Source organism: Electrophorus electricus, chromosome 14 (assembly GCF_041902795.1).
Source record: "Electrophorus electricus isolate QZ-2024a chromosome 14, ASM4190279v1, whole genome shotgun sequence".
Taxonomy (NCBI): domain Eukaryota; kingdom Metazoa; phylum Chordata; class Actinopteri; order Gymnotiformes; family Gymnotidae; genus Electrophorus; species Electrophorus electricus.
In genome coordinates, this window is record NC_137510.1 from 121,473 (window position 1) to 138,196 (window position 16,724).

The 16,724-nt window shown below is 39.3% G+C and overlaps 1 protein-coding gene across 13 annotated transcripts in view; it reads right to left on the reverse strand.

Moving 5' to 3' along the window:
- Nucleotides 1-13,010, reverse strand: part of plekha4 (pleckstrin homology domain containing A4) — a 38,634-nt gene extending 25,624 nt beyond the window's left edge. For 6 of the 13 annotated variants that reach the window (XM_027028689.3, XM_027028685.3, XM_081696127.1 and 3 more), the window contains exons 1-10: nucleotides 12,850-13,009; nucleotides 6,036-6,108; nucleotides 5,545-5,640; nucleotides 5,313-5,385; nucleotides 4,764-4,864; nucleotides 4,375-4,493; nucleotides 4,074-4,253; nucleotides 2,805-3,030; nucleotides 719-763; nucleotides 125-247 (exon numbers count right to left, since the gene is read on the reverse strand). In XM_027028689.3, coding sequence (XP_026884490.3) covers nucleotides 125-247; nucleotides 719-763; nucleotides 2,805-3,030; nucleotides 4,074-4,253; nucleotides 4,375-4,493; nucleotides 4,764-4,864; nucleotides 5,313-5,385; nucleotides 5,545-5,640; nucleotides 6,036-6,108; nucleotides 12,850-12,890 — 1,077 coding nt within the window. In that variant the 5' untranslated portion in view covers nucleotides 12,891-13,009. Of the gene's footprint in view, nucleotides 1-124; nucleotides 248-718; nucleotides 764-2,804; nucleotides 3,031-4,073; nucleotides 4,254-4,374; nucleotides 4,494-4,763; nucleotides 4,865-5,312; nucleotides 5,386-5,544; nucleotides 5,641-6,035; nucleotides 6,109-8,232; nucleotides 8,549-12,849 lie in introns of those variants that run through there. The other 7 variants (XM_027028692.3, XM_027028693.3, XM_081696129.1 and 4 more) reach the window with 4 other exon arrangements.
- Between the last annotated feature and the right edge of the window lie 3,714 nt (nucleotides 13,011-16,724).

Consider the following 16,724-nt stretch of genomic DNA (forward strand, 5'->3'; position numbering starts at 1 on the left):
TTCATATCTTTGTTCACACTATAGAACACTATATTATTAAAACAGTTGCTGTAATTAAGGGTGTGAGAGGACCTGGATGTGTATGTCAGCACTGTAGAAGGAAAGAGGGGCAGGTGGACAGTACCATAGGGGGTAGGTCCACATACACGGGCCCACGGCTGTGGGGGAGTAGTGAGGGTGCTGGACATGGGGAATTGTGGGTAACCCGGGAAGGAGGTAAGGGGGGCAGCTGGTCAGAGTAACGTCCCTGCAGAGAGACAAGTAAACCCCCACACACACCACAGCACACAACCAGCAAACAGACAGAGACACAAACACTCAACATAGACACCCAACACACACACACACACACACACACACACATACACACCAGCAGATAGAGGCACACACCCAACGCACAACAGAAAAACATGCACTCCAATACACATGTACACAGAGTCACAGATCACATACAAACACCAAACACATAGATGCACACACAACACAGACACACACACATGCCCCAACATTCAGAGAGCCACATCCCCAACAAAGCAAAACAGACACTCACACACAAACCCCCACACACCACAACAGACAGATAGACACACACACACACACACACACACACACACACACACAAAATGCACATTGTTACAACAAAGCAAAGTGTGTGTATGTGTGTGTGTGTGCGTGTGCGAGAGAGAGAGTATGCATGTGTGTGTGTGTATGTGTATACCTTGCCTGCAGATCTGCGAAATGTTGAGTAACATACTGGAGAAGACTAAAATTAACAGAAATAAAGAAAGAGGAGGGTAACACACATGAGAGTGAAAGAACAGAGTAATGAGAGAGTGAAGGAACAGAGTAATGAGAGGGTGAAAGAACAGAGTAATGAGAGAGTGAAGGAAGAGAGTAATGAGAGTGAAAGAACAGAGTAATGAGAGGGTGAAGGAAGAGAGTAATGAGAGTGAAAGAACAGAGTAATGAGAGAGTGAAGGAAGAGAGTAATGAGAGTGAAAGAACAGAGTAATGAGAGAGTGAAGGAAGAGAGTAATGAGAGTGAAAGAACAGAGTAATGAGAGGGTGAAGGAACAGAGTAATGAGAGGGTGAAGAAACAGAGTAATGAGAGGGTGAAGGAACAGAGTAATGAGAGAGTGAAGAAACAGAGTAATGAGAGGGTGAAGGAACAGAGTAATAAGAGAGTGAAAGAACAGAATAATGAGAGTGAAAGGAGTCAAGGACAGACAGAAAGGTACAAAAAAAGAAAAATGTAGGAGGAAAGGGGAAGATAAAGAAAGAAAGAAAGAGATTTCATGACTTGTGACTTAACTGGGACTCCTGTATTTATGATGGATGTAACTTTATGAGACTAGAAGATTCTGCCTGAATTTAGTATTAACATGTGTAAACAGACTACATAAATAAATGTTTCTTTTACATCAACATTATTATGTGCATATCCCCTTTTAAAAGACCTGACTGACCATGACTGGTGTAGCAGCATAGAGAGTGAACTGACTTGGATGTGAGGGATAGTGCCTTGGCTACAAGTGCATTGGGGAAATTAAAGCACTAGACACTAGTCCCTAAGCCATACTGAGTGCATAATGTTAATGATAATAAATGAATAATGATAACAATAATAATTGAATGGGGGATGTGCTACTTGAGAAAATGCAATAAAAGATAGTAAAACTTCATATGACACATTCCTACCTGGCCCAGTTAGTAGTTTAGCACACAGGGCTTTTCTACTCGGGGTCTAGAGAAACACCTGGTTTCAGTAATTAGGTTCTTTTCTTGGTATGTAGCTATTAGTGAAAGAGGTGGAGCTCTGCATTGTTAACACTAGACCCACCCACAAGACCTGCCCACTAGGGCCTGCAGTAGGGTAAAACTAATTACTTCTAAATTCTGATGGTCTGATACCATATCAGCCTTAACAGAGCCCTGACAGAGCCTTGATAGAGCCGTGTTAGAGCCATGTTAGATCTGTATTAGAACCTTGATAGACCCATGTTAGATCCATGTTAAAAGCATGTTATATCCATGTTAGACCCATGTTAAAGGCATGTTATATCCGTGTTAGAGCCATGTTAGACCTATGTTAAAGGTGTGTTAGAGCCGTGTTAAGGTGTATTAGGTCAGTGTTAAAGCCGTGTTAGAGCCATGTTAGATCTGTGTTAAAGCCATGTTAGATCTGTGTTAGATCCATGTTAAAGCTGTCTTAGATCTGTGTTAAAGCCGTCTTAGATCCATGTTAGAGCCGTGTGAAGGCCATGATAGATCCATGTTAGATCCTCTTAGATCCATGTTAGAGCCGTGTTAAAGCAGTGTTACAGCCCTCTCCACATTCCCTCTGACTGGATCCCTATGTGCTCCATCTGCATGTATTACTCTGCTGCATTTTGCTAGAAGCAACATTTAGTTTTTCTTCCCTAATTCTTGTCATCCATTTAAGAGTTATTTTCCTTTCTCTAATTGCAGCTAACAAGCAACTAACAATTAGGTTTAGACAACAAGCCTTTCTCTCAATATATTGGTTATCATCCCTTTATGTATCCACACATCTTCACAAAGTCTCTGCACTTGGATTTTGTTTTTCCCCTAGAGCTCACTGACGGTTCCAAATTTGACAAATTCCACAATTTCACTGCATTTTTGAAGCACAAGCAAAGTGTAATCAGTAGGTGTTCCCATGCATAGTGTATATGCTTAGTTACAGGTTAGGGATTTAGGGTTAGGGGTTAGGGGTTAGGAATTAGGGTTAGGCATTAGGTTTAGGGTGGAAATCATCTTCAGCGGGGGTTTAGTGTCTCACCTTTGTGTGCCATCTTCTGGAGTTGGGCATGGTGTTGCTAGGTCCTGGGGGAACCAACTGGCTTTCATGTGGCCGCATGTCCACCCTACCCACTGGGGTATGGGGTCGTGACCCATACTGACCTCTTGGGGTCGTAGGGCATGACCCCTGGGTCAGGTGAGGAGATATGCAAGGCTCATCAACTGTATGGTCCAAGCTCAGAGAACGTGCTCGAGTGTCAGGAACTCTTGAGGCAGAAGTAGAAGAGACAGAAAGAGTGGCACAGGAGAGACAAAAAGAGCAAGAAGGAGAGTCAGGTCATGTTCCTCAGGAATGTGTCCAAGGTCCCAGATCTGTGGACCAGGCTGAAGTGGGCATCATGGCACTGAAGTGATCTGCTCAGAAGGTGACGTGACAGCTGCATAAGCTCTTCAGGAAAACTGATTTCAACATACATTAGCTATATGATGAGGACTGTGCACTCAGCAGACCAGCAAGCTCATGTAGGTTCAGCTCTCTGGACCGCTGTGTCCACTGGTAGGTGGTGCTGGCACAAGGACCATGACCTTCAGAGCATGGAACAGGCTCAGGAGAGAGTGCGGCTCTTTCGACCTAGACAACCTGTTAGTGCACGCTTCCAACTTTGATAGAAAAAACATCTTATAATAATAATTAAAAATAGATAATTTTAGTGTCTAGGAATAAAAAGTCTCAGAAACAACCAAATGGAACTAATATATGCGCCAAATAAAATAAAATAAGATCTGTCATTAGAGAGTAAAAGCTGTCAAAGACTTAACTAAAATATCTGTTACAGAGCTGTTTTTCATGTTGTTTTATGACAGTTCAGTAGCATTCCCACATTCTAAATTTTATTAACAGCCTCACTTGGCAATAGCAAAAAAATGACATAGCAAAAAAAACACTGAGCTGCAAAGTCACGTCATAACATGGTATGTCATTTCATGACACATTGAAATGTCACCAACAATCTGTGTCACTTGACATTAAAGTGGATAAAAGCAGCTTTTATAACAGCACAGACTTGTTGGAATAAGCATATATACACACACACACACACACACACACACACACACACACACACACACACACATATATATATATAGATAGATATATATGTTTATGTACGTTTAAGTCGGTTGTTATGTAGGTGTCAGTACACTTCCCTCAGTGTTACTCTGAAATCTAATTGCCATATTAACAACTACATACCTCAGAAAAATCAGTTCTACTGTTGTGCCTTACATGGCCCCACGCTAAATAGCTTACCTCTGCCTGTGTCTCCCCCTCTGCTCCAACACGTCCACACCCCCGCCCGTTAGGTGAGGTGGTGCCTTCTGTGCACTGTAGATCTGGGAGGAACTTAGGGTCATACCACCTCGAAGAGGGAGGTCCACTGACTCGGTGCTTCCCTCTATCTGAGTGAAATCCTGATAACTGGCACATCGTCTACCAATAAGTGACAAACATTAGACACTACAAATCATTACACACCTTTACAAACCATTCCAACACATTTGTGATGAAGACTGTAAGACAGGTTCCAGGTGAAGAGCTGTGATTGGGGTACCTGTTGATGATGCAATCAGTCTCCATGCATGCCGATTGGCTTAGAGCTCTGACCCAGCCCAACATGTCTTCTTGGGTATCAGCACTCAGCAGATATGATCGCATTCCCTGATGAACCACCTACACACACACACACACACACAAACACACACACACACACATTCCCTCAAAATGACTTTTTCCTTTGTTTACACAGGAACATCAGATCCATTATTATGTCCAGTATGTCTGCATGGTGTGTGTGAGTTTGTGTGTGTGCACGTGTGTGTGTGTGTGTGAGAGACAGAATTGTGTGTTTGTGTGTGTGGGTAACTTATATGTCAGTTTATTTGTGAAACAGTACTGTGAATGTTAACACACACACACACACACACATACACAAACACACACCTTAAAAGCATATTTCCGGTTCTTGCACTCTCTGGGGGAACAGAAGAGAATCTTATAGCTGGGCAGAGGAATACTCCCCAACACACTCTCCTCTCTGCTATCTGAGAGAGACAGAGAGAGAAAGGGGTAGGGAGAGGGAGGGAGAGAGAGAGAAACACAGAATGAGAGAGAGAGAGAGAGAGAGAGAGAGAGAGAGGTAGGGATAGAGAGAGAAACACAGAGAAAGAGAGAGAGAGAGAGAGAGAGAACAGACATTATATGACAGTGTCCTCGTGCCCACTGCAGTATGAGAGTAATTTGCCACTTTCTTTTGCACCTGAATGACTCTAAGCTGCATTCACTGAAGTAGTAAAGTTCTTAGATCAGCACAGTCCAGTCGTGATATCAACAATGAGGTTCTGTCCTTGCACTGAGAAGATTGTCTGTATTATGAATGTTAACTAATGTTAACTTCTTCTTCTTCTTCTTCTTCTTCTTCTTCTTCTTCTTCTCATTAACATATATATCACACCATACAGGAGGAGCAGGACCACATACACCCACACATACCTTTATAGTAGAAGAGACAGTAGTCAGAGAGGACAAACCATCTCCTCTTCCACAACTTCAAGCCTGTACTGTCCTACAGAAAGAGACAAAACTCTATTAGACACAGAAGATTCAAGATTCAAAGCTTTCTTTGTATGACACATAACAACACACAATTACATTATATATCGAATTGAACAGGCTGGATAGACCTTAAACTGGGACTGAGGACTCTTCATACAGGTGAACTTACTCTTTTGTACAGCCAACCTCGTATCACCACTGGGCAGTTGGGGTCCCTTTTCACAGCCTGACATCTTTTCCCAAATGTCTGCACCTTTTCATTATCCTACACACAACAACAATAACAACAACACACACACACACACACACACATACACACACGCAGAAAGACAGAGAGAAATGATTGTGTGGCACAAGTCTGTGAAACAGTGAGGTGGTAGTTCTTCTCCGTTAGTCACCTGACTTTCCCAGGACCCCCCTGTATCCATCCATAACCACCCACCACTACCTCTCCCTACTGCCCTCTCACTTCCTCCAGATTTACAAGCACACACACCACCTCATGAGAAAATCACTGATGTGTGTGTGTGTGTGTGTGTGTGTGTGTGTGTGTGTGTGTATGTGTGTGTGTGTGTGATCACATTATGGCACATGAAGACAGATACCAGCTTTTAAACACATGGGGAAAATGTGTGTATTTTAAATGAGAGAAAAACGCACCCTATTCCTGGTTGTAAGTGAGGATATTGTGGCAATACTGGAAGCCTGACTCACCCTGTCCTGATCTTCCATCCTGTAAAGGAAGAGAGAGAGAGAGAGAGAGAGAGAGAGAGAGAGAGAGAGAGAGAGAGAGAGAGAGAGAGAGAGAGAGAATATTACACAAGGTTTGCTGATTTTCAATTTATCTTATTCAAATTCTATAATCTCTAATAATTCAGAGACTTGCTGCTTGGTTTTAATGCTCCTCTGAAATCACTGAAGCTTCAAAAACCCAGAAATGTCCTTTCCAAAAACCCATGTTTACAGTAGTTATATCTGAATGTGTTTTGCAGCCCAAGAAATATTGACCATGTTTTCCATTGGGTTCTAATGGCTTTTTACCAAATGCAAACTAGGATGTTAGTAAAAGACAGTTATGTTTGACATTGGCATTATGTGACACCCAGAACATTTTGGTCCCATGGTCCTGTAGTGAGAGCACACAGAGAGCAGAGTGCTGGGATATGTGAAAAGTCGATAAGAACAGAGTGCTTTTAATGCAATTATTGCAATATTGCAACAGTCACTAAACTTAAACAGGGAGTCAATAAACTTAAACAGAGGGTCAATAAAAAACAGTCAATAAATGTAAACAGAGGGTCACTAAACTTAAAATAGAGGGTCACTAAACATAAAAAGAGGATCACTAAACTTAAAAAGAGGATCAGTAAACTTAAAAACAGAGGGTCAGTAAACTTTTACAGCGGCTCCCTAAATTTAAAAACAGAGGGTCACTAAACTTAAACAGGGGGTCAGTAAACTTAGAAACAGAGGGTCAAATAAACATAAAAACAGAGGGACAGTAAACTTAAACAAAGGGTCACTAAACTTAAAAACAGAGGGTCAGTAAACTTAAACAAAGGGTCACTAAACTTAAAAACAGAGGGTCAGTAAACTTCTACCATCCAGCTTTACTCTTTACTGCATGTAGTGATTACCGTTGTAATATTCAATCTTACATACACTCAGTGTTACACAATCTCTTCATATACTCAATGTGACACAATCTGTTTATACACTAGGGTAGATTTAAAGTTGAAGGTAATGTTTCTTTGCCTTTACATGTGAGATATTTTACTGAAATTATGATACACAGTGAAGGTTACTTCATATATTTCTTCATTTTACGGTTAAAACAAACTTTTACCATTTTAACCTCAAAACATGTTGTAATGTTTAATGTTGTAAACTGTGTTATATTTGTAATCCAGATTCATGGTTTTGAATCCTTAAGCGCGATTTGAAAAAAAGTGGGAAAGTGAACAGGGTCAAAGATAAATATTTTAAAAGAACTGCGATTAGGGGAGCTCCTGCGCGTACTGCCAGTTACGATGCTGAATGGAGCGAGCAGGTAAACAGCACGTGACACAGCTGGGCTGTTTGATTGAAGTTCAGAGGTCCTGGAGATAAAGGCTCATAAAACAACAGCGTATTTCTCTCCAGCAGCCATTGCGCTGCTAATTTATAGTCATTCAATTTGAACACAACGGTACAATGACAGTAACTAGAAACAAAATATTCAGGACAAAACAATTCACTTTACACATTTCACTCAACGCGATGTTTCATTGCAAGATGGTGCTGAGTAGATAAAAGTAATTCAGTGAACAAGCGCCCCGGCCATATGATTGACCACGCGCTGAAAATATACACAGAGCTGATTCACAACTGAACGAACACTGTCGACTGAATTTAGCGCTCAGTGTGATGGTGTCTTTTGTAAGGAGGCAAACGTATGCAGCCGCATGCCGAAGGGTTGGTGCACGGTGTAGTCCAGTGTAAGTGGACTACGTTTAGATGTACTGTATTTGTAGCTACTTAAAAATGTTAGAAACCAGACTAAAGCAGCAAAATCAGACCGTGCGAAATAAAGCAGGATAGTGTTAGTGTAAATTAATGTGGTGTTAGCATTAAAGTTAGACAGTAAAGTGCAAACTATATAGTGAGCAATAAAAAAAAAACATAAATAGTAAAATTTTATTTATAACCGCCTTTCAGGAAACCCCAAATTCCACAGAGACGGAATAACTCCATATTCACATTGAAGCCCGAGCTAAATGATTTTAGTATTTATAAGTGTAAAACACATTTCTATTAGTAAATGTTTATATGTATCTTCTACACATCCGAGGTGTAGCGCCTGGAAACCTTTGCTAACCTGATGAGCGAGGCTCCTCACGTTTACGCGTTTCTGTGAGAACGCTTAGTGCGTTTAACAGCACTGCAGCCAACCACAGTCTTTCTGTTCATCCCTGATTCCACCATCGTTTCTTCTCCCAAGAGAGAGAGGGCGAGTGGGGCGAGTTGACATGGTCCAAATAACCCCTCTATCTGGCGTCCCCCTCCACGATCTATTCTGAGCTGGAAACTTGGAGTGACAGGTGACAGGTGTGTTGTCATGGGAATGTGGGTGGGGTCAGAGTGTCCAAGAGCAACAGAGGAATGGGAGGCATGTTAAGGAGAGACAGCAAGAAGAAATCTAACGCCCTCTCTCATTCTCATTCTCTCTCTCTCTCTCTCTCTCTCTCTCTCTCTCTCTCTCTGTCTGTCTCGCTATCTGTCTGTCTCTGTCTGTCTTTGTCTCTGTTTCTCTCTTACACACACACACACACACACACACACACACACACACACACACACACACACACCCTTCTTTGATAAGAGAATCAGAATTTGAATTTGGGGTGTGGACTCCTGCATCATAATTATTGTTGTTAATGTTAATGTAAACAGAAATGCAGTTATTGTTGTTACTGCCCTTTAACAGTTTTCATTAGCATCACTTAGACTGCATGAGAGACAGATCCAGAGGGAACAGTGGTGCATTGATATTTCTGAGTGTTCAGTGGCACAGTGTGGGAGACTCGGTGGGCGTTATGAAATGTCTCTAAATTGCTTTTTGTCTCTTGTCTATCTCTTTCCAGTATGACATCACATGTGAACTATAGCTCACATTCCTATTCAATTCTCCATAGCTTTATTGATATTAACACCCCCACTGAAGGGTAGTGATGGGTGTCCTGTTTGAAAAGCAGATTCTTCTGACCAATCACCAGACATTTTCTCAAACACCCAAAGACTTTTACTTAGATAGTGTTAGTGTTAGTGTTAACCTAACCTTATTTCATTAGTGTTAGTGTTAGACTAAACTTAATTCACTAGTGTTAGTGTTAGCCTAACCTTAATTCACTAGGCTTAGTGTTAAGCTAACCTTAATTCTCTAGGGTTACTGTTACTGCTAACCTAACCTTAATTCACTAGCGTTAGAGTTAGTGATAGTGTTAGTGTTAACCTAACCTTAATTCACTAGTGTTAGTGTTAGTGTTATTTGTTAACCTAACCATAATTCACCAGCATTAGTGTTAGTGTTATTGTTAACCTAACCATAATTCTCGAAGGTTAGTATTATTGTTAACCTAACCTTAATTCACTAGGATTAGTGTTAACCTAACCTTAATTCTCTAAGGTTAGTGTTATTGTTAGCGTTAGTGTTAACCTAACCTTAATTCACTAGGGATGATGTTAGTGTTAGTGTTAACCTAACCATAATTCTCTAAGGTTAGTATTATTGTTAACCTAACCTTAATTCACTAGGATTAGTGTTAACCTAACCTTAATTCTCTAAGGTTAGTGTTATTGTTAGCATTAGTGTTAACCTAACCTTAATTCACTAGGGTTGGTGTTGGTGTTAGTGTTAGTGTTAACCTAATCATACTAGGGTTAGTGGTAACCTAAATGTAATTCACTTTGCTTGCTCACAGAGAACATCTATGAACCACTTTACTAGTATTAATAAAGAATTACCTTATATAGATAACCAAGATAACAATATTTTTATTTGTTTAGTGTGTGAAGAGCCTTAGTTAGATAAACATGATTACACCATTTTCGCTGTTTAATGTGTGAAGATGCAGGTCGTTTTCTGGAATTATGAAAAACATGGCTAATCTTTTTGCAGTATATTTACAGCAACAAGAATGGTATTGATGTAGTGATAGTGGTAATGTAATGATAATGGTAGTGATGTTCAGTGGTCAAATGGCTTTAAAAGCTCTTTGTCAAGGCCAATTAATACTAAATAGCCAAGTCAATACTAAATACCCCAGACCTGGGAGCTACGGAAGCATTCTGCATCTGTGAAGTCAGACCTCAGATGTCAGACCTCCAGACCTCAGAGGTCCTTTGCTTCAGAGAAAGAGAGAGATGGTCTGGACTGTCTGTGTGGTCAAAATGCACATAACAACTGTTGGTAATAACCAGAATAGACCACAATGCTAATGACAAGAATGTGAACAATCTAATACATTTGTGAGGACATACAAATGTGGCAATAGAGCAATTACACACACACACACACACACACACACACACACACACACACACACACACACACACACACACACACCCATCGATCATACACTATAGATTAGATGGACAGAGATTGGGTTAGAAAATGCCACAGTATTCTTTACTGTGGTGCTGTGTGTATTTAGGGTTTTGGACTTCTCTGGATGAAATTTGTAATTGCAGGCCACTTGCAAAAGAATAGTCTCAGTGTCTATACACCCTGTTCTGTATATAGTTCGATAAACCCTCCCCAGAGTGTATTAATATTTTAATTTTGTGCACACACATTTAAAGAGAGTTCAACTCAAACACCCCCCCCAAATAAACAAACAAACAAAAAAACATCAACTTCTAACATCAACGTGACTGTCACATGTGCTGTGCTGAGTGATACTAGCTATCAAGATCCTATATTAAAGATTCTTTATTTGCTATCAAACAGCTGACAGTGTATCCAGGACTACTGACCCTACACGGTCATTCATTGATAGGTTCTCTTGAGGTGAACCTATCAGATCCTGTTCGCATTTTTTGTATTAATGCAGGAAACTTAGTCATGATTAATTTAAATGTACATTTTGTGTGTTTTGCCAGGGTTATGTAGTGATTACTCCTTCATAAAACAAATACATTCATATTTACAGCTTTAAGCATACACACATGTTGTCTTTGTGGAAGTACAAGCAACTCTGTGTGTATCATATTATCAGGCTAGAGCTTGACAGAGACAGGCAGTCATGCAGGAAAAGCCAATTGTAACTATAATTAGTTTATATGTGAAAAGTACAGCATTAGTGATCAGTTAGGTGCATTTGAAGTTACAGATAAAAGGGCTTTGAACGGGGCAGCACAGTGGTTAAATACATTGAAGTTAACTGAGACGTGCACAAAAACTCAAACACGCGTTGATGGTGTTAGTGAGGCTGGGTAGGGTCTTAGTCACCAGGCCGACCAGTGTGGGTTCATGTTTAAAGCGGTTTGGAAGATCTGTGGTTTAAATGGAGCTTAAAAGAGGGTGAATCTAGAAGGCCAGACCTCACTCTTGAGCCTTCTGGAGGCATCATGGATTTAATTCAGAGAAACACAGACGAAGGGAGGTGCCCACCTGATGACCCCTGTGAAGTGCTGGTGAGATAGTGGGTTCTTAGAGGGTAATATGTTGATGTGAGTGGACTGGAACCTGTGGAAAACTTGAATGTTTTGGCACAGGATTTTTGACATCCTGTGTACAGTTACATTTCCATGATATTCACCTGCAGTACTACAGCGTGAGTTATATAGTGTGTGTACTATAGTGTGTGTACTATAGTATTTGTTCTATAGTGCGAGTACCATAGTATGAATTATATGCATACTATAGTATGTGTACTATAGTACACACACCGTAGTGTGAGTACTGAAGTGTGAGTACTATACTGTGGGTACTATAGTGTGTGTTCTATATTGTGTGTACTATAGTATGGGTACTATATCATGTATACTATAGTGTGAGTTCTGTAGTGTGAGTACTATAGTGTGAATACTACAATGTGAGTACTATAGTGTGGGTACCATAGTGTGTGTACTATAGTGTGAGTACTATAGTGTGAGTTCTATAGTGTGAGTTTCTCATGGGGCATTATACAGTGCATTTACACAACATTCATAATCAGGGGTAAATAACTTTATGAAATGTTATTTTATGGGTGTATATTTACATATAAATATAGAAAAAGAAGAAAAAAGGGGATTTTTAACTACAAACTGTAGAAGCAGTTGACTTGATCTCACATTACAGTTAATATACAGTTACATGGATATAATATTCATCACAACTAGTCACCAAGACAAAGAACCAGTAACAATTTATCATTACTACAGACACCAAAACAAAGAACCAATAACAATGAATCACAACTACACACACCAAGACAAAGAACCAATAACAAGTCATCACAACTACAGTCACAGACACTGCTACAAACATGAAGAAACAAAACCAGACAGATTTGGTGTAGACACATTGGAAGCAAGACACCAAGACACTAAGACAAAGAACCAACAGACACCAAGACAAAGAACCAATAATAATTCATCACAACTAGACACCAAGACAAAGAACCAATAACAAGTCATCACTACTACAGACACCAAGACAAAGAACCAATAACAAGTCATCACAACTAGAGTCACAGACACTACTACAAACATGAAGAAACAAAACCAGACAGATTTAGTGTAGACAGATTGGAAGCAAGCACAGATATGTGAACTAAAGGACAGCCAGAGAGAGCCTTTCTGCACATATATATTCACCATATATACACATCACACACTAAACACAGTCCAATCATGCAGTGCATATCGTCTACACACACTGCCTCTTATTTTCTGTTGTTTGTTGTGAAATGTTAGTAAAAAGAAGAGAGACTTTGTAAAATTGATTTACCTGATCATTTGCCTACTTCCAAAAGCAATCTGTAGCTCCATACATTCAGTAACTTATTGTCACTTGCAGGCTCTTGCTCTCCTCTCTCTCACTCTCTTTCTCTCTCTCTCTTGCTCTCCTCTTTCTCTCTCCCTCTCTCTCTCTCTCCTCTCTCTCTCTCTCTCTCCTCTCACTCTCTCTCCCTCTCTCTCTCCTCTTTCTCTCTCCCTCTCTCTCTCTCTCTCTCTCTCTCTCTCTCTCTTTCTCTCTCTCCCTCTGCACCTACACTCTCTGGAAAGACTCAGTCTCTTTCTTCCCATAAACACTAACCCCTCTGTGCTCTTCATCTCTGCTGTCCTTCTCTTCTGTCCCTCTGACACCCTCCCTCACCCCCTGTCTTTCTCTCACACTCCCAATCTCTGTGTCTGTACATGCCTGCATTTCAGAATTTATTTTGGCTCCTGTTTTTTTCTGATCACAAGAATTTCTCACTGGATAAAGACCAAGACCATGTTTACAGAAACAAAAGTGCTGACAAGTACAGCTACTGCATCTGTAGTACAGATGTGTAGTAAAAAGTGCTAAAGAGTACGATTACATTTTTGTACATTTTTGTTTTATTTGTTTGTGTGTATGTGTGTAGTGTCTATATTTGTGTGTATGTGTGTAGTGTCTCTATTTGTGTGCATGTGTGTAGTGTCTCTATTTGTGTGTATGTGTGTAGTGTCTCTATTTGTGTGTGTGCATGTGTGTAGTGTCTCTATTTGTGTGTATGTGTGTAGTGTCTCTATTTGTGTGTATGTGTGTAGTGTCTCTATTTGTGTGTATGTGTGTAGTGTCTGTATTTGTGTGTATGTGTGTAGTGTCTATATTTGTGTGCATGTGTGTAGTGTCTCTATTTGTGTGCATGTGTGTAGTGTCTATATTTGTATGTATGTGTGTAGTGTCTATATTTGTGTGCATGTGTGTAGTGTCTATATTTGTGTGTATGTGTGTAGTGTCTATATTTGTGTGCATGTGTGTAGTGTCTATATTTGTTTGTATGTGTGTAGTGTCTGTATTTGTGTGTATGTGTGTAGTGTCTCTATTTGTGTGTATGTGTGTAGTGTCTGTAATTGTGTGTATGTGTGTAGTGTATATGGTTGTATGTGTGTAGTGTCTCTATTTGTGTGTATGTGTGTAGTGTCTATATTTGTGTGCATGTGTGTAGTGTATATGTTTGTGTGTATGTGTGTAGTGTCTATATTTGTGTGCATGTGTGTAGTGTATATGTTTGTGTGTATGTGTGTAGTGTCTATATTTTTGTGTATGTGTGTATGTGTGTAGTGTCTATATTTGTGTGTATGTGTGTAGTGTATATGTTGTTCTCCAGAGCTTTTGCTGTAAAACCCCCATGCCCCCCCTAAAAAAAACTAAACAAAAAAACAACCAAATTTACAGACTGTTGATATGGAAACCCTTGGGGTGAGTATGGTCTCTAGACCATATTATTAGATACTCATGTAAATTATAAGAAAAACTTTGTTTATCTGTTATCTGGCTGAGTGTTCCAATAAGTGGTTAAATAAACTTTGTTTAGTTCACAATGCAGCAGTCAGTGTTGTAACTAAAACCAGTTTGACCATATCAGCATTAGTTTATTGACACTACATGGGCTCCAATAAATACCCCATTACAGAATACTAATTGTAACTGATTTGTAACACTGATTACAAAATATTAACAATAATCATAAAATACTAATATTAATATTACAAAATACTAATACTGCTTAAAATGGGCTTGCTACAAAGCCCCTCTGATTTCAGTGTTTTGAACTGCCATGTAATGGTGAGCGGTAAGGAGGCAGACGCATGCGCAGAGAAGAGCAAGATTTATTAGTGGCAAATCCAGAGTCATAGTCAGAGTAGTCCAAGGTCATAGAGCCAACACAGAGAGCACAGGGATACATGATGAACCAAAAACACAAGCACACGAAGGCAAACAGGGGAAGCAGGCTACAACAGAGACTAGGAAATAACACATGGTGTTAAGGAAAAACAAAAGGTAAGATAACACACAGGCTAACAAACAAAGGCTTCAAAAACAGACAGATTTTCTAACACATCCAATGACCAGCCGAAACACAAAGAACACACGACAGGGTTTAAATACATGAACTTAACAAGGTAGAATTGAGGGACAGGTGTGCAAAATCAAACAAGGGGCAGAGAAAATGAAACTATGGCATGGAACTAAAATATGTAAGACAGGGAAAACATGGAACATGGAAGATGGAAGGGACTGACCGTGACATGCCACAAAGATTAGCAGAGATTAAATGAACCAGTTATGGTTTTATAATTTAGAAAAGGAATCATAAGGAAGAATTAAAAATTATAAGGAATGATTAGGAATCATAAGGAATAACAAGGAATTATTAGGAATGATAAGGAATAATTAGGAATGATAATTAATAGTAATATATGACACAAATATTTTCATTGAATGCAATAAAGATAAAACAACATCATCAATCAAAGACTCAATAGGCAAGATCAAACACCAGAAAAAAAAATAATCTAAGGATTTATACTGATTGGAACACGATCCAGAAACAGAAGATATTAATCTCTTTCTTTATAATAACAACTTGCTAAAAATAACAGAAGGAGGAGAAGAAGAACAACAAAATAAATCCACTTTAGATGAACCAATAAGTTTCATAATGCTCTTAACCAGATGTATAATCCTAAAGCTCCAAGACCTGAGAAACTTCTTATTAGATTTGATAAACATTTCTGGCCCGTATGACCTTCAATGTTCATTACAATGGTAGGAAAAGTAAAACAAAATATGAAATTAACCTCTGAAATGAATACCACAACTATCTCCATTCATCTAAAACCCAATAAGGTCCCTATCCTTGTCAATCACTTGCGAATGTATACATAAGCTTTACTATCAAGGCATTAGCCATTAGATTAGAACCTGATACATCCTGATTTCATTAAAGGAAGATGCAACTACTACCATGCATAGTCTATGTAACCTAAAACATTACAATTCACTCAACAAATCAGAAACTATCACACTAGATGCAAAGAAGGTCTTCAACAAAGTCAACTGGAAGTTTTTTTCGGCACATTGCATAGGTTTGGAGAATCATTTGTAAAATTGAATAAAATTCCTTACGCCACACCCAATGCCACACTCAGTACTAATGGCATAATGTCACACAATGTCACAGTGCACAGAAGCACTGGTCAACGCTGTTCAATCTCTCCACTTTATTTAACTATTTTTATAGAATCGTTAGCTGACACTATTTGCCAATATGCAAATATCAAAGGTATTCAGACACAAAACTCAGAACACAAAACCTGCCTATATGTAAATGACATTTTACTCCTTCAAAACCCATCTCTTCAATTCATGAAACTATCCAAACAATTGAACAATACTCCAAAATATCAAAGTACTTAATTCACTGTACCAAACCAACCATCCTACCACTGAATATGAAGATATTCATATATAGTAGTTTCTCCATCTACTGGGTGGGGCTAAACTGCTGTAGTTTCTCTGTCTACTCTGCCTACAGCAGTTTAGCCCCACCTAGTTACACTGTAGTTCTTTGCTGTTTATCAGCTCTGAGTACTTTCTGAATAAGGCACAATACAGGGTAGCCAGTCAGACATTTCTCTTGTATCTGTCTTAAATGAAAAAGACACAGCCTATTTAATTCTAAGGGATAAATTATTCAGTTGATAATGTAAAATTAATTATGACATCAAGGAAAATATAAAATAAAAGAAACATGTAGGATATAGGCCCTTTAAATTAGTAGATAGAGAGGACATGCAAACTGTAGTCTTGTCACTATAGTTACCAAGGGTATAAACCCTCCTTTTGTC